Genomic DNA, 18,859 nt, shown 5'->3' on the forward strand with positions numbered 1-18,859 from the left:
AGACTTGTCATAAGGACAGATGTAAAGAGGTCTCTATATGGCAGTCCTAATGTATGCAAAGAGGATTTGTATATGAAGAGGATTTAATCCATGTCTTCAAAAGTTTTTTCAACATGTTTTTTGAGTCACAGTGAAGATATTATTGATTCTCAGAAACAATATGAACTTACATATGGACACTTGAGAAAATGGTTCAAAACAGCTTATCACTGGGTTGCTGTACTCATTTTACCGACCTCGGAAGGATGGAAGGCTGAGTCAACCTTGAGCCCCTGGTCAGGATTGATCTTGTAACCTTCTGGTTACAGGGCGGCAGTTTTACCACTGCGCCACCAGGGACTATATGGTTTTATTATAGTTTTGGATGGGATGCTATGTAGTGTATTTTATGTTTTCATAATTAATTTTACTTTGTATGATCAATTATCACTATCTTAATATGATTCTATTAATTATGATATAGTTAAGGTTAATATATTTCATTTCTTATGTGTTTTTGTATTTAATTATTGGATCTGCTGGGTTGCAATTTGAGTTCTTAGTTTCAGATCTTTTTACACTTATTGTGTGGTTCTAAAGTATGCACCAGATAATTCAGTGGCACAATTTGCAAGCCAATATATGTACCTGAATTAGATCATTTTTTTCTTTATCTTCAAAACAATTATTCTCCAAGTAATATAAATCTCTTGGAACACAACCCCACTAAAGTCAAAAGGGACTACTTGCTAATTCATAGATGGACCACTGGAAATATTTCTAATATTGAAATGACTTGGCAAGCGAGCGGCAGTCAAGGGCCAGATTTGGCCAACAGACAGCCAGCAGCTAATTCACTCCTCACATTTAGCTATGAAGCACAATATTACCCATGTTTAGTTGGGGAAAGATCCACTGAGAAGTGTGAACAGGATTGCAGCTTCTCTCCTGAAGAAAAGGGAGACTTCCATAAAAAGAAGTTTTACCAACAGTGTATGTACTGTGGTCTCTTCTTCCTGCCAGGGCAGGTTGGAAGCAGCTCTTGTGAAGATAAGGCTCAGGCCAGGGATGTCAGAAAACTCTTTTGTTTTGTTTTCTAAAGAAGCAAGGAAGCAAGCAAGCAAACAAACAAACAAGAAAACAAGGGAGACAAAGTACGTTGGTTAGGGCTAGTCTTTTCTAGGATTTGATATCTGACTGGCTAGGGGCTTGTTTTTGACAGGGCAGTTAGTTTTGCCTAGAAGGACATTGGGTGGGGATTAGCTGCAGGTGAATCATACAGGTTGTGGGGGTGGGGGCATTCCTGAGGTGACTCAGTTTGGAAGCAGCTCTTGAAAAGACAAGGCTGAGACCAGGGGAGCTTTGCTACCCAGAGCTTTGTGAATGGGAGTTTGCTACCAGATATCAAAGGAGTAAGTAATAATTTATTACAGTCAATGACCAGTCAACATACACACCAAAATATAAATCAGCATAAAACAAAACAAAATCAAAACAGTAAAACTTGATAACACCACATCAGGTTATGCAAAAACCTCAGTTACAACTAAGTTGTTCCCGTTTCAGTTTACAGGCTGCTGCACAGAATCTTGCTGTCCCTGCTGTGACAACTGCATGTTGATCCGCCAAAATATAGGTGATGTAATACTCTTCTGATTGACCAGGCCGATTTTTTTTTAATGGTTTGTTCCAGATAGTATGAATGCCCCTATAATAGGCACAGTGTAAAAGAACATGTTAAGACAGACTCAATGTCACCTGAACTACATGGACATAACTGGTTACTTAGCAGTATCCCCTTAAATCTGCCATCCAAAACAGCAGAAGGCAAGGCATTAAACTGTGCCAGCGAGATATCAAAGGAGTTTAGCAGGGAAGTGTTCAGGGAGGCACAACTTCGGCACCCCTTCATCACAAACGAGACACCCAGCAAGGAGAAGGTGAATACTATCACACTTCGTAATTTTCTTTGAGGAAAGGGCTTAAAACTTTTAATTAGCTGACTGTAGCTAAGACTTGGCTTTCAAGTCAACGAGGTTTCCTATATTCTAAATAGCAAATAAAACCAGTTATGAAGGCAGAATACCAGCAGGGGAAGGGGTGCTTCCCAGTAGGAGTGTGCACGGACTGGTCTGGAGGCCATTCTAGAGGCCTCCGGACTGGTCCGGAATTTTGCCGGTTCGGGAGGGGAGTGTGTCTTTAAGGGGGGGATAGTACTTAACCCCCCACCCCCGCTGCTCTTCCCCCTCTGGCGCTGGACTTTCTTAAAATGTTCTTGGGGCAGCAGAGTTCCTCCATGCCGCCCCTGCCCCCATCGTTGTCTTCCAAGTTAGAAAGCCGAAAAAGCTAGAGCCACGCATGTGCCCTTCGCGGCGTGCGTGCGCTTGCTGCCACCGGCGGCACATGCACCGCATACGTCACAATGACGATCCAAGGGGAATCTGGGAACTATAGACCAGTTAGCTTAACTTCTGTGCCGGGTAAATTGATGGAAAGCATACTTAAGGACAACATTGTTAAACATATAGAATAGGCCTTGCTGAAGTAGAATCAGCATGGCTTCTGCAAGGGCAAGTCTTGCCTCACTAACCTTTTGGAGTGTCAAGAGGCATGTGGATAAAGGTTGACATAGTATACTTGGACTTCCAAAAAGCTTTTGACAAAGCTCCCCACCAAAGGCTCTTGAGTAAACTTAGAAGTCATGGGATAAGGGGACAGGTTCATGTGTGGATTGGAAACTGATTGATGGACAGGAAACAGAGGATAGGAATAAATGGACAGTTTTCACAATGGAGGGAAGTAAGAATCCCCAGGGATATCTTCTGGGCCCAGTACTCTTTAACTTGTTCATAAATGCTCTAGAAGTTAGGGTAAGCAGCCAAGTGGCCAGATTTGAAGATGACACTCACCTATTTAGGGTAGTGAAATTTAAAACAGACTGTGAGGAGCTCCAAAAGGATCTCTCCAAAATGGGGTAGTGGGTGACAAAATGGCAAATGCGGTTCAGTGTAAACAAGTGTAAAGGAATGCAGACTGGGGCAAAAAAACTTCACATATACTTCACATATACACTGATGGGGTCTGAGCTGGTATCCAGTAGGATTTCTAATTTAGAAACCACTGGTAGGTGCAGTGTCACTTCGGAAGAAATAAATCTCACTTCTCCTGATGAAGTCCTGCTCAAGCAGGAGGAAAAAGGTTAAAATTACCTAGGATACCTGTTGGGTATTATTTGGACAAGGAGCATCTATCAGAAGGAGCATCATTTGTACAAGGAGCTACCATTAGAATAAGAACTTGCAAGGAAAAAGATCTGGAAGAATTTTGAGTAACATTTGGAGTAACAACTTGAACAAGAACCAACAAGAGAAAAGATCTGGAAGGACTATATACCTACATGTATAAGGACTATGGACATAATTGACCTTCAGCCACACTTTTTGGGGTCTAGAACACAGGCAATTTCTTTAGTAATTGTGTGTTTCATAATATATGTTTAATTTATCCTTGTTTCATGTAAGTTGTGTGTGTGAATAGACTATTATACACGGTATATATACTACCCAGTATATGTTTTGTTCTCTGTGTACAGTTCTGGTCACAATATGTTAAGAAGGGCATTTTAGAATTGGAAAAGCTGCAGAAGTGGGCAACCAAGATGATCAGGGGCCTGGAGAGCCTTTCTTCTGGTCAAGGCTACAGCACCTGGGCCTTTTTAGTTGGAAAAGAGGTGACTATGGGGAAACATGATAGAGGTGTATAAAATTATGTATGGAGTAGAGAGAGTGGACAGAGAGAAGTTTTTCTCCCTCTCTCACTACACTAGAACCAAGGGTTATCCCATGAAACTGAAGGCTGGTAATTTATGGACCGACAAAAGGAAATACTTTTTTTTATTTGATTGATTAAGTGCCGTCAAGTCTGTGTCGACTCTTATTGACCACATAAATAGATTCTTTCCAGGATGATCTGTCTTCAGCTTAGTCTTTAAGGTCTCGCAGTGGTGCATTCATTGTTGTTGTAATCAAGTCGATCCACCTTGCTGCTGGTCATCCTCCTCTCTTTCTTTCAACTTTTCCCAGCATTATGGACTTCTCAAGGAAGCTGGATCTTCGCATAATGTGTCCAAAGTATGATAGTTTGAGCCTGATCGTTTGTGCCTAAAGTGAAAATTCTGGATTGATTTGTTCTATGGTCCATTTTTTTGTTTTCCTGGCTGTCCATGGTATCCTCAAAAGTCTTCTCCAGCACCAAAGTTCAAAAGCGTCAATGCTTTTTCTATCTTGCTTCTTCAAAGTCCAGTTTTCACATCCGCAGAGTGTCACTGGAAAAACCATTGTCTGAACAATTCTAATCTTTGTAGGTGTAGACACGTCATGGCATCTAAATATCTTTTCCAAGGCCTTCATTGCAACCCTACCAAGTGCTAGTCTGTGGCGTATTTCTTGACTGCTGGATCCTTTACTGTTGATGGTCAATCCTAAAAGGCAGAAGCTACCCACCACTTCAATGTCTTCATTGTCAATTCTGAGGCTGGTTGCTGTACCCGTTGTCATTAGTTTAGTCTTCTTTACATTTAGTCAACCTGGCTGCCACATTCTGGACCAACTGCAGTTTCTGGACTACGTACAAAGGCAGCCCCACCTGAAGCGCATGCCTATGTGGTGGAGACTGCCTTGGTTGGCCTGATGGATGATCTCCAATTGGGAATTGACTGAGGAAGTGTGACTCTGATGGTCCTTTTGGACCTCTTGGCAGCTTTCAGTACTATTGGCTATAGTATCCTTCTGGAGCACCTGAGGGGGTTGCAAGCACTGTTCCCTCTAACAGTCTCCAAGGCAGTCTTCATCTCATAGCCCACCTGAAAGCCAGTCTGAAATGGGTCTAGATTATAAATTTCATCCAAGACTGCCTGGAGTTGGGAGGCCATCATCCTCTCAATTACCTTGCCCAACAACAGAAGGTTGGAGACAGGCCTATAGTTGCTTAACTCTGAGGGATACAACACAGGCTTCTTCAAAAGAGGTCTAATGATTGCCTCTTTAAGGCAAGGAGGCATCCTGCCCTCCCTCAGAGAAGCATTTATAATTTCTACTAGGCCTGCAAATACCAGTTGCAGGGAAGCAACAGCAAGAGGGAGGGCATGTCCTCAGCTCTTTCCTGTGGGCTTCTCAGAGGCATCTGGTGGGCCACTGTGTGGAACAGGATGCTGTACTAGATAGGCCCAGGGCATCATCCAGCAGGGCTGTTCTTGTGTTATGTTACACAGTGTTTTCAGCCTGGAATAGAAAGGTTGCAGGAATAGTAAGGGGGAAGATTGAAGGAATTAACCCCTGTTCTCTGGCCAATTTAACTGCCAATCACAATTGCATATTATCATTAATAAATGCAAGCATGTATTTATGTCTTGAGGGAGAAATTACTATTGATGTCAAGCAGAAGTATTTTTAAAAAACCTAAAGTGCAAAGAGCCCTTCAAAATCCATTGCTTAAAGATATTGGCTGACATCCAGACTAACAAGGCACACATGCAACATGCTGAATTCCAGACTAAAGCAACATGGACACTTGCACATGGAGGGGGATTTTTGCCATTCTCCCTTTCCCTCTGAAATGCTCTGTGCCACTTGAAAACATGACCCCGAGGATTGCACAGCCCTCAGGGACATATTTTCAGGCAGCACAGCATGATTTCAAGGGAAGGGGAGATTAGCAAAAATCCCCCTCCATGTGCAAGTGTCCATGTTGCTTTAGTCTGGAATTCAGCATGCTAGACATGTATGCTTCCTTTGTGCATGTGCATTTCCTTAGTCTGGATGTCAGCTATTAAAATTCACTCTCAGATACATATACAAAATGCATGTGCATATCTACATGAATGTGTGTTCACAAAAGGATATACGGCCTATGTTTGTCAACCAATTCAGAATGGTATCTTGGATTTTTGTACCAAAAATAAATAAATCACCATTTATTGACTATCTTCTACAACAGCCATTCAATATGCGAGGGGGGGGAGAGATTAACAGCCCCATTAACTTTAGTGGATCATTAACTGGATCATACAACTGAAGTCACATTACAAGCCTGCAGACTCAAACAATGTGATCCTCTACCATTTGTACTGTAGGTTGTAGAATACTCTGAGACACCATCCCTTCATAAGTGCAACAAACATATATTTCCTCCAGTAGAAGGCATGTTATACTACAGGATGACTGACATAATTATGTCATCAGATATAATGCATTAGTACTATTTTACTGCATCATGTGTGAACTGGTTCAGCACAGCTGGAACATGCTAATATAAACCACTGGTGAGCTGACCACAAGAAAGGCATTTAATTGAAAATGATTTGGTGCATGTTCTGAATGCTTCTGCCATGTAGTCTAATTGACAAGGTGTATCTCTTCACCCTCAGTCAAATGAATCACAAGAACAATCAGCTAAATATTTGTCAGCTTTTCTCCAGGAAGTGCTGATACTGCAAAAGCTGAGTATTACACATCTATATTAACAGTATCCTTATTGGCCACAGTTTCTGTAGATAGCTTTCCCCATTGGCAAGACACCCATTCTTTGCAGTCAAGAATGGGTACAGAAATGTTCTTCCTCCTTGAAGGGCTTCCAGTCTGTGATAAAAACATGACAAGTTGTTTGCTCCTATCACATGAAACTGTCTTCAAGTATGGCTACTTTTAACATGATAAATAGTCACTTTTGCTTTGTTTTGTTTTGAGGAATCCAAAGCCTGTGAAACACAGAAAGGTAAGAAAGAGAAGCCGCTTACTCCGCCCATCTATCACTCCAAGTCTTTCCACAGTGCTGCAGTCAACTGCTATTCCTAAGGAGTTTTTCTTTGACATCCTGTATGACTGCTGGTTTCAAAGCTTCCATCTCCTTGATATGCTTTTTGTGCCAAGTATCACTGTAGGCTGGCTTTGTCTTTATTCGGCACCCTTTGCTGTTTCCAGTCTTTAATGGTGATCTTTGAATTAGGAAGTCACTAAAGCGTAGATCATGCTGAATAATAATAAAAAAGAGTTGAGTATGAAAGGATCCCTTTGAAAAACATGAATCCCTTTTTTTATAACCCTTTACCCAGCACATTTTATGATTGATTCAAATTGTATATTTCCTTCCTTGCTATACTTCTGTAGCACCTTCCTTCATTGCATCTCCCGATTATGATGCATTTAACAAAGATGGCTAGAAAGCACACCCGCTCCCCACCCCCACCCCACCCCCCCCGCAATATTCCAAGCTGTGCCTGAACTTCTGCTGGGTCTGACATGAAGAAATAAAACCTTTCTACAACAGCATGTTTGATCTTTGAAATATCTGCCTGCAAATCCCTGAAGTGCAGGCAAGATTTCTATTTAAATGTTACTGCTTTATTCCTTTTGTTTGTTTTTACCTGGGGTGGGAAAAAACATCAAGATTAATTAGAGATTTTTTGGAAAAGAGCCAAAAAACTTTTCCTGGGATGCAATAAACATCAAGATTAATTAGGGATTTTTAAAATAACACATTTAAGCACATAAATCTGCTGCGGTAACTTCAGCAACAGTTCCTTTGGTTCCTCTGTGTTTAGTCACACTCTGGTTAGCACTCTGCCACCACTTTACTTTGCTTTTCTTTGTATTTCGTCTTCCGTTCATGGTTAAATGCCCTCCAAAATTTCCAGTTTAGAAGTCTCAGCACTTTATTTTATTTACTTCACTCTATTAAAATGTACATTGCTTATAAACCAATCTGTACAAGGGAATGGCAGATTACATAACCCATTAAAAATATCTGTGGTTGTTGGAAGTTGTTTTAAGTTGCTTTTAGCCACACTCTGTGAAAAGTATTTTCCAGGTAATGGAACACTAGCACACATCCTAAAGTGGTTGTCCTGTATGGTTGGCCACAAAATATTCTATTAGGAGTAACGGCACAGCACTAAATTAGGAAGTACATAATGCAGTGGAACAAGTGGCAGAGGCGACTCTTTAGAAAAAATGCACCAGCTACTTTAGGTGCACTTAAAAAATTCTGCCCTTTTGGTCAGATCCTAAATGTGCCTAAAAGATAAAGAAATCAGCTTACAGTTTCTGCAAACTTTCCTTCCAAACTTTGTGCAATATTAAATGTGTCTTAAGAACATTTGTACTTAATGCAGAAATGGACTGGATCCTTTTAATCCTTAAAAATAATTGATTGTTTTATTCCTTACAAAATAAGCTGAACAGGGCCCTAACATGGACCAGGTGTGTGGGTTGGTGGTGGTGGTTAGTATTTTTCTCCTGTGCCATTTTTGCCCCTCAAATCCCCTCCAAGCATCTATTTTCTCCCAAAGGGTGCTGCCAATTGACACTTTAAGAGCAAATCCTGCTTTGTGAAGGATGTGCATAAGGAAAACCTACTCCTCACCCTGAAATGCTGCACTCTCCGCCCAGATCAGAGCCCCATTTAGCTTATTTTTAAAGATAAAAGGACGTCTACTTGTTCCCTTTGCTAAGCAGGATATACCCTGGTTGTGTATGAATGGGAGACTACATGAGTGAGCACTGAAAGATATTCCCCTTAAGGGATGGGGCTGCTTTGGGAAGAACATCTGCATGCTTACATGCAGAAGGTTCCAAGTTCCCTCCCTGGGATCTCCAAGATAGGGCTGAGAGAGACTACTGCCTGCAATCTTGGTATATGGCAGCTTCCTAAGTCCCTAAAGATACATTTAATGTCATGTGTAGCTTGGCCCTTAGGTAGTGCTACACCCAGTTTATTGCTGCTGAAGCTGACATTTTGGGGGGTAGCAAAAATTTTGAAACAGGTGGTTATACTGGACTACGACCTGGGAAGACCCAAGTTCAAATCCCCATTCAGCCATGAAACTCACTGGCTGACTCTGGGCCAGTGTTCTCTCTATTTTTTTTCCATCGGTGTGCGGAATGAGTTTTGTTCTGGGAGGCAGTATCAAGGCAGTGTGTGTGCACATGCATTCAGAGTGGGGCCTTACTGATTCAACTTGAGTAGGATCTAAAATTAACTGAGCAGACATCAAAAACAGTGTGAACGCATGCACATATGCACGTCTTAAAGGGAACTGCTCTGGGCCAGTCACGTATCTCTCAGCCTAACCTACCTCACAAGGTTGTTGTGAGGATAAACATAACCATGTACACCACTCTGGGCTCCTTGGAAGAAGAGTGGGATATAAATGCAAACATAAAATAAAATAAACTTGCACTTTCTCACACATTTTTCACCACTGTTCATAGCCATTGCTTCTCACCCTTGATTTACTGCTTCAACACATTTTTTTTAATCTGAAAGGGCTACATTAGTGCATGATTCCAGCCAGCCAGGGATCACAGTGATGAGATGATGGAATCACACAGCCAATCAGATTTAGTTACATAAAGATGTCAATGAGAGCAACAAAGCCTTCCCATTGCCCTCACTCTGAATGGGGCAAGAAAGAGGGAGCACATCAGGGCTATCTCCAGACTTCAGGAGGCTAATGACAAACTGTCCTCTGTAATCCCTTTCTACATGTGTGCCAAGAGACTCACTCCACCATCATCACACAAAGTGCTCACAGTGAACTTTTGTGAGAGCTCTGGGCCATCAGCAGCTGCTCCACAATGCCAATCGTTAATGCTGCCCATGAAACACATCCTTGCTGCCCAAGCAACTGGATTGACATTCCGTGTCTTGCAACACTTAGCCAGCAGTTTCATTCCCATCACTGCTGCACAGCAAGCCTTTTTCCTATAACTCATTTCCAGCTGCAGGTAGTTATGCTTGACTGATTAGGGTCAGGATGCGGATGGGGCATACATGGAGGGATGCATGTATGCCCCATGTATAATGTAGTGTGGAGGGATGGCATCCAGAAACACAACTGAATCAGGATGGTATCATATGAACATAGGAAACTGCCATATACTGAGTCAGACCATTGGTCTATCTAGCTCAGTATTGTCTTCACAGCCTGGCAGCGGCTTCTCCAAGGTTGTAGGCAGGAATCACTCTCAGCCCTATCTTGGAGATACTGCCAGGGAGGGAACTTGAAACCTTCTGCTCTTCCCAGAGCGGATTCATCCTGAGGGGAATATCTTGCAGTGCTCACACATCAAGTCTCCCATTCATATGCAACCAGGGCAAACCTTGCTTATGTCCCCCTATGGGGACAAGTCATGCTTGCTATCACAAGACCAGCTCTCCTCTCCTCAGTATCAATCCACACTGCATCACTTTCATCAGATAAGCACTTGAAAGTGCATTCAAATGAGCATCTCCATCTCTGTTCTGTCACAACTAGTCAATGGCACACAACTGGTGGGGTCAAGAGAGTAATGGCCTGATTGCCTTGGCAACAGGGGTGTGAAATATCACTAAAATGGGGACACCTTTCACAAGGGGATAAAATGTTTGCCAAATTAACTCCCCTATTTTGGCTGAGCACTAATCAAAGGCACATTAGGGTCCAACCAGTAAGGCAGAATTAATAGAACTGCCCCTCATGCTAAATTTCAAATCAATATACAACAACTAAGGGAAACTGAGAAATATGTCAACATATGGTACTGTCTAGGAAACATCAAACACTGGCTAGGAAGTGTTACACAGGGCTAGGAAATAGGAATACCTGGCCAGGAAGCGGTATATCTGGACCAGTGAGTGAGAAAATCACTGCTACTCCAAAGAAGTGGCTTTAAAACAACACATGTGAATTTCATTAGCATGAGACGATGTCTGACACTCAGCCAGCTCTTGGTTTATACGTGGGGGAATAGATTTTTATTATTTTCTCTCATGTATCTGGATTTAGTAATTTATAATCAACACCTGTGTGTGCATTATCATTTTACCCTGTGAAATGTTAGAGGAATGTCACCTTGTCTTCCACTTCAAAATGCAGTGAGAATCAACACAAAAGGCTATATAAAGGAAGGGGAAAATATATTTTTTAAAATACATAATTAATAGGGGCATACATGAAACAGTTATTATTTTTATTTTTGTCATGCACCTTTATAAAGTATGCGGTTCTCATCTAAAGAATATAAAAGTCACAGCAATGAGATGCACAGACAACCTATATCTGCAAGTGTTCAGAGCTGCAGTTACAGACAGGTCCTTCAAACTTTTTATGCACCCATAACTGCTCTACCTTTTGAGGTCTTTATCAGTTCTTTGCAGGAAACTTACCAGTAAAGATAGTAGAAGAATGAAAGGAGATAGAAAGCTAGTTTACACCAGGCTTCTCTTTGGCAGTAAATCAAAGTATCTGCATTCATTACTGCAGGTGGGTCATAAGCTAGTTCTGAACTGTCTGCTGGACAATGGAAATACCTAAAAGAGAAGGAAACACTTTTAAGAGAATCTGCAGAATTCTGATTAAAATGATACCAAGTCCCAAGTTCTCCTGAACCCTGCTCACTAGCTTGAATCATACATAGTTCTCCTCCTTTGATTCCAGGCTAATTCCAGTATAAGATTTTATAAAACACCTTATAACAGAATCAACTCTCAATAAAGACCAATTCACAGATGCCAACAGTGGTGTGGCAGCTGCTTGGAATTCAACCATGTGAAAAGCTATGCATGTGTCAATCAATATCTTTATTGCATTACTTGACCAGATCTCAGCATTATGTACAAAGCTGACATTCAATGCAGTTGGTACAGTCTGTCAGATATCACAGCTGCATTTAGGTAGAGGAAGTTTACCCATCAGGGACATCCTTACCTAGCTGATGGGGGGCTTCGCCATCGCTTGACGGATCTTATATGCAATGGCACAAAATCTAGTGACACAAGAAGTAGCAAATACAGTCTTATCTGCAAGAAGATAGGTTACATAAAAACCCATTGGTCTTCCCTCAAGTTTCTCTAAAAGAGGTAAAATCAGTTTGCTACATGGAATGCTGTAAAATTTACAATGAAGTAAAATATGAGCCAAAATATCAGCTTCATCTGATTCACAGGAACGCTTGCGCAGGTGATAGGGTGTCTTTTTATATCTCCCCTCCAACCAAGCTGATGGGAAAACATTATAACAAGCTAAGGTGAAGGCTCTCTGATGGGTTGGACATGTCAGGTGATAAAGATAGCTTGCCTGAGCTAAGATTGAGGTGACCCACCAATTCTTAATACAGTTAGGAAGTTTGTTTCTCTCTTCTTGTGATTCAATATCTAGAAGACATTGTTCTATAATTCTATTGGCTTGATCAAACAGGGTGAGGCCTGGGTCCAGGAGTACTCCCAAGCTGTGCACCTGCTCCTTCTGGGGGAGTGTAACCCCATCCAGCACAGGAAGATCTAACTCACCCCTCAGATTCTGATCCCCCACAATGAGCACCTCCGTCTTGCTTGGATTCAGCTTCATTTTGTTATCCCTCATCCAGCCCATTACTGCCTGTAGGCAGGCATTTAGAGAATGAGTGCCATTTCCTGAAGATGAAAAGGAGAAGTGGATTTAGGTGTCATCAGCATACTGATAACACCCAGCACCAAACCTCCTGATGACCTCACCCAGTGGTTTCATGTAGATTGAAAAGCATTGGTGACAGAATGGAGCCCTGAGGGACTCCATATAACAGCTCCTGTTTTGAAGAGCAACTATCACCAAGTTCCACCATCTAGAATCTGCCCAAGAGATAGGAGCAGAACCACTGTAAAATAGTGCCCCCTATCCCCAACTCCCCCAGGCGATCCAGAAGGATTCCATAGTTGTCAATGGTATCGAATGCCACCAAGGGTTCCAGAAGAACCAGGAGAGTCACACTACCTCTGTCGGTTTCCTGTTAAAGGTCATCCATCAGGCTGACCAAGGCTGTCTCAATCCCATAGCCAGCTCTAAAGCCAGTTTGAAATGGGTCTAGATAATCAGTTTCCTCTAAAACTGCCTGGAGCTGGTTGGCCACCACCCTCTCAATTACCTTGCGCAACCAAGGGAGATTGGAGATTGGCCTGTAACTATCCATCACTAAGGGGTCCAGGGAAGGCTTCAAGGAGTGGTCTAACCATTGCCTCCTTCAGGCAAGGAGGCACCCTACTCTCTCTCAGCAATGCATTTATGATATTAACTAGGCCACCTCCAACAATCTCCCTGCTAGATAGAAGCAGCTGGTTCATTCACTCCAGCCTTAAGGCTGAGTTGGATACACCATTTGGCATTTGAAGAACCATTCTTAGAAATTTAGTTTAGACAACCTCTGTGGGGGTAAAGTTCGAATACGGACCCAACTGAGCTCCAAAGATCAGCTGGGCCATTGATTGGCTTGAAACAGCTTAATAGCTGATGGGACAAATTGTCCCCCTTTGGAGCAATAGAACCTTGAAATCAGAGTAGCACTTTGCGGGGCTCTTTATATATTCTAAGTGCAGTTTTTCCCCCCTGGAAGTGTGAAACACCACCCACAAGTACTTAAAATACTTAACCTGTTCAATCATGTTGCCGTTGATTCTCCATCTGTGAGGTTTGGGTCTCTTGGCAAAGACCACTGCTTTAGGGGTTTTTTGGTAATTAATTAGCAAATGGTCTTCTAAACAGAACTGGGAAACTGCCTTTAGTGCTCTCTTAAGACCAATGGGTATCAAAGATAAAATCACTGTGTCATCAGCGTAAAGAAGTATAGAAGTAACTTGCTGTCTTGTGGTGGGAGTGCATGTCTACTCTATTCAGATATTAAGAAGTGAGTTAATATAGAAGTTGAATAACAGGGGGGCTAAAACACATCCTTGCTTAACACCAGTGCCTGTAGGGATTGAGTTAGAGAGATCACTGTTGGGATTACACAAAGAGATGTATTGCTATATAATTTATGAATAAAAAAATAACAGACATTTGTCGATTGAGGATGCACGAAGATTGGACCAAAACAGATCTCTCGGGATGGAGTCGAAAGCAAATTTGAAATCAATAAAGGCAGTATATAATGAGGAACCAGATTTACCACCATATTTTTCCTCAAGGTGTTGGAGTACGAGGCTTTGATCTATTACAGAGCAGCCAGCTCGAAAGCCAGCCTGCTCCTCAGTCAAGATTGATTCCCGTTACAGCCAATCTTGAAGCTTCAATTGTAGGTGTTTGGCAAAAAGTTTGCTAATAATGCTCAACAGACTTATAGGCCTATAGTTTCCCGGGTCATCCTTCCTCCGCTTTTAAAAAATAGGGACAATTATAGCAAGACTCCAGTCTTCAGGTATTTCAGCAGTTCTGTCTATATGTGTGAAAAGGGATGCCAGAATGGGGGCCCACCAACCAACATTATTAGCTCAGCGGGTATGTTGTCGCATCCCTGGGCCTTGCCCGATTTCAGTTGGGTTCTAAGTCCTGTGACCTCTTGAATGGAGACGGCTGGCCAGTCAGGCAAGATCAATTTTCTAAAGTCTAAAGATCCCACAATCCTAGTCTGGCTCCCATACAAGTTTTTAAAGTGCTCTTCCCATGCCTCTACCGGGATAAGGTGGTCCACTCTATCAATAACCCCGTTTGGGCAATCAGCAGTCTCTAAAAGGTGACATGGTCCCTGTTCTTAACTGAATCTATTATTTTGTTGCCATAAATCTTTTAGTGCATTGTTCTTTTTGACTTTTAAGAGAGCCTTATATTGTTTTTTTCTTCAGCAATAGCTCCTTAGCCATGAATGGTCCTAAGTCTAACCTATAATGTTTATAGCAGTCTATTAACAACTTTTTTGCATTAATACAGTCCTGATTGAACCATGCTTAAGATCTCCAGTGTTGTCGGTCAGTACATTTTTGAATCAGCAGTCTAGATTGCAAGAATTGTGTCAGGAAGTTGTATGAAACAATTTTAGAATTAGATACAACCTCTGACAGAATATTGGTTTTCGGTTCTTCCACATTATCCAACTTAAACATTGCTTCCAGTTCTTATTTTAATTATTCTGACCATTTTAGTATAATTTTCCTAAGCTCTGTCTTAAATGCTGATGGAGAAACACAATGATGACATTCTGATTTCAATAAGAGTACCACCGTTAAGTGATTACTATCTAAATGACAGTCCACCTTCAGATGTTCAACATCATTTAACACATTACGGGAAACTAAGATGTTTTGTTTGTTTGTTTGTTTGTTTCATTTATAAACTACCCCATCCAGAGGCTCTGGGCGGTGTACAACAACAACAATGTAATTAATAGTTGACATTTTCCCAGATGTAGATCAAAATGTAAACTCTCCTGGACAATCCTTTTCTGTGGCCCCATTCAGAATGTCAATACATCTTGCCATTTGAGTGAAACAGAACCCAGCAATATTATTTATCTTATCCCTGGATTGGCAAGTTAGTAGACAAAACCCCTCATCCACACCTGGAGGGCAGCAATGAAAATATGCATATAATTCAAGGTCATTTGCATCTATCCTAGCATTTACGTCTCCACCCATAACTACATGGAATGAGGGTAAAAGGTTTAACAAGTAACTAACATAATTTTCAAACTCCTGACAGAGAGTCTTGATTTGAGGGTACAATTGTAATGGAGGCAAATATGTATTTTTAAGAAAAAAGTGAGTTTTATTCATTATTAAATGAACTGCCACAGCCCAGCTCTGAAAAGGGGGGAAGCTTCTCAATTCTCACATGTAAGTTGGTGGAAATTAAAACTGCTATAACTCCCCGGGGTCTACCCTTCCTGTCACTTGGGAGAGCAGGGAGTGAAATTTGAAATTATATCAAATTTGGTTAAATAGTTTACAAATAGTAAACCAAACTAAAATAATCTTTGCCCTGCTAACTTAGCACAGAGGCACCTTTTAACGAGGTGATTCTCTTTATTTAGCAGGGGGAGAGTAACTGTCCCTAGGACCGGGAAGACCCGAGTTCAAATCCCCATTCAGCCATAATATTAGCTGGGTGACTCTGGGCCAGTCACTTCTCTCTCAGCCTAGCCTACTTCACAGGGTTGTTGTGAAAGAGAAACTTAAGTATGTAATACACCGCTCTGGGCTTCTTGGAGGAAGAGCAGGATATAAATGTAATAATAATAATAATAATAATAATAATAATACCACCTCCAGTGACTGTTGATGGTGTCTATCTTAAGTTTCTTTTAGATTGTGAGCCCAAAGGGGACAGGACCCATCTTATTTATTTATTATTTCTCTGTGTAAACTGCCTAGAGCCATTTTCGGAAGGACGGTATAGAAATTGAAGGAAGGAAGGAAAAGAAAGAAAGAAAGAAAGAAAGAAAGAAAGAAAGAAAGAAAGAAAGAAAGAAAGAAAGAAAGAAAGAAAGAAAGATCAGTACTTTGAGATTTAAGGCCTGCAATGTTCCAGGAAACCAGGGAGATCTTATTGGGGCCTGATGATTATCAGCCCGGGGTGCCAGATGTCAGATCAGCCGCTTGAGTTACAGGTGCTCCCGACTTAGACGTTTCATGGATTAAAGTTTCTTCAGCATGATTCTGTGTATCCTGCACCAAGGGCTGTCTCCCATTATTTCACAGGGGTCAGATTGTAAGTCTCCGGGATTATATGAGCTCATCTGCCCCTGCGTGCCGGTCACATTCTCAGTTCCGGAAAAATCCATAAAATCGTTGTCTGCATCCACTTGCCAAGCCCTGGCCACTTGAACAATATCTTCAGCTGTCAGGTTGGATGGACACAGTTGGCTCTAGGGACATATCCAGGGACTCATTCCCCTCTTCAGGAAGGGAAGATGAATGAATGATTCCTCCAGGGCCCTTAAGAACTCCTAATCTATCCTGACACACTCTTGGCTGGGGTTTCTTGGTGGAGCTAACCTTAGTTAGCCCCCTTCCAGGTTAGACCTCAGCAGCTGATGAATTTACTGTATTTTTAAAAAGAGAGACGAGTTTCTTTCAGCTCTTTTATGCCATCATTGAAGCTATGTTGTTCTAATTGTGGTGGATTCAAGGAAAGGTTAATTTCCATAGCTTCCAGAGACTCAGGCTCAGGCTTTCTGTGCTTATCAGGCAGATATGACTTGTTTCCCTTATGCTGCTCATCTAAGGACATTGTCATAGGAACCTTATCTTGCAAGCCAGTTAAACTCTCCACAATTTTCTCTCTTAAAGGGTTTCTCCGTCTGTGTAGTGAAGGGTGACAAGGTTGCTCAGAAAAGACACGGGACACATAGATCTCAAAGTTTCCAAGCAGGGGTCTGATCTATCATGGAAGGGATTGTAGCTTGTGAAAAGCAGAGGAGAACCCTCTTCAAACCAGAGACATTTGGGAGCCTGTCTATGGCAACAAGGTCTATATATCTTGATTGGCATCTGAGACGTTGAGATAGATAGGAAACCACAGCACGATGTGTATGCCATCTGTCATGGTTCATCCAAGATGGAGTGACCTGTAGCATTACCTGCTTGGCTGAAAAACCCGGGATGGAGCACTGACAATACCTACTGCATCCGAACTCCTCCTTCCAAGCCGTATTTTCACAATTTGTTCGCATTTGTCCATAACTTCCAAATAATTCATCAAAAGCCCCTTTCAGTTTATCAACTTTACAGGAAACTGCTTCAATTTTCCTCAGCAGTAAATCCAAGGTCTTATCTGTCAGAAAAGAGCATTCTGCAAGGGGGTCAAAAGGGAGGGAATCCCTTTTGAGGAGGATACATTCTGGGAGGGTATCCTGGCATCATCGGTATCAACAGTTTAAAGCCACAGGTCATCCTGCTGGAATTCAGCAATTTTCTCAGAAGTGAACTTACTCGAATCTGATAAAACAGAGTCTGTTAGTGGCACTTCTGTCTTCAAGGCTGCAAAGCTGTTTTCCACTGGAACATTAATAATTATCCTCTTGGTTTCAATCGTGGATAATAGTTCATCTATTCTGCATTGTTTCGATGCTTTCTCAGTGCTGGGCTGCTGATTTAATTTGTTTTTCTTTGGGCTCAGTGGACTTGTTATTCGACTGCGCTTTTTGTTAGCCATCTCTTCTTTAAACAGTTCTCCCACAACCGCAGCGTTATTTAGCACCAGTGAAAAAAGGAGGAATGGAGCAAAAAATCAAAATAGGTCTGCAGAGCATTCCAGGAAACTTAAAATAGAACTAGGCAAACTGGATGCAATAATCAACTAAGCAGACCATGAGCCATAAAAATTTATACACAAAAACTATGCAGTATTCATAAATTTAAAAAGGGAAGCCTCAAGAGTTCTCCAACAAGCTGTTTCTCCGTTGCCATGTTGGCTCCTCCCCCCTACGTATGTGTGGTTCCAACAGTTCCCATGAATTTTATTTTATTTTTATTTTTTTGCCATTTCAACCATAGTATTGCAAATCATGAAAAAGATGAGGTTACATCAGGCCTGCACAACATGCGGCCCAGGGGCCGGATGTGGCCCGCGAGGCCTTTTTTCCTGGCTTCCGGGGCTATTTCCTCTCCCTCTCCCTGCTGCTTAAAAAACACCCCCCCCAAAAAAAATTCCAGCCACTGCATGGCCAAGGAGATGGCTGTGGGGGTGCGGGTGTTCTTCCTTACCCCCCCCCACGGCAGCAGTGGCTCACAGCGGCAGAAACCAGAGCGACACTCAGGCCTGCCATTTGGCCCGGTGTTGCTTCCCAACTGCGAGGCGTGCCTGCGCAGTTAAGTCTCTCTCTCTCTCTCTCTCTCTCTCTCTCTCTCTCTCTCTCTCTCTCTCTCTCTCTCTCCCTCCAAGACTGCTCCATTCTCTCTCTCTCTCTCTCTCTCTCTCTCTCTCTCTCTCCCACCAAGACTGCTCCATTCTCTCTCTCTCTTCAACCAAGACTGCTTCATTCTCTCTCTCTCTCTCTCCCACCAAGACTGCTCCATTCTCTCTCTCTCTCTCTCTCTCTCTCTCTCTCAACCACCATGACTGCTCCATTCTCTCTCTCTCTCCAAGACTGCTCCATTCTTT

General features: G+C 42.1%; 1 protein-coding gene across 2 annotated transcripts in view; it reads right to left on the reverse strand.

Moving 5' to 3' along the window:
* Nucleotides 1-5,935: 5,935 nt before the first annotated feature.
* Nucleotides 5,936-18,859, reverse strand: part of CNIH3 (cornichon family AMPA receptor auxiliary protein 3) — a 151,991-nt gene continuing 139,067 nt past the window's right edge. For both annotated transcript variants that reach the window (XM_053308018.1, XM_053308008.1), the window contains 2 exons: nt 11,182-11,325; nt 5,936-7,005 (listed from right to left, as the gene is read on the reverse strand). In XM_053308018.1, coding sequence (XP_053163993.1) covers nt 6,978-7,005; nt 11,182-11,325 — 172 coding nt within the window. In that variant the 3' untranslated portion in view covers nt 5,936-6,977. The remainder of the gene's footprint in view (nt 7,006-11,181; nt 11,326-18,859) is intronic.

This window comes from Hemicordylus capensis, chromosome 1 (assembly GCF_027244095.1).
Source record: "Hemicordylus capensis ecotype Gifberg chromosome 1, rHemCap1.1.pri, whole genome shotgun sequence".
NCBI classification, from domain to species: domain Eukaryota; kingdom Metazoa; phylum Chordata; class Lepidosauria; order Squamata; family Cordylidae; genus Hemicordylus; species Hemicordylus capensis.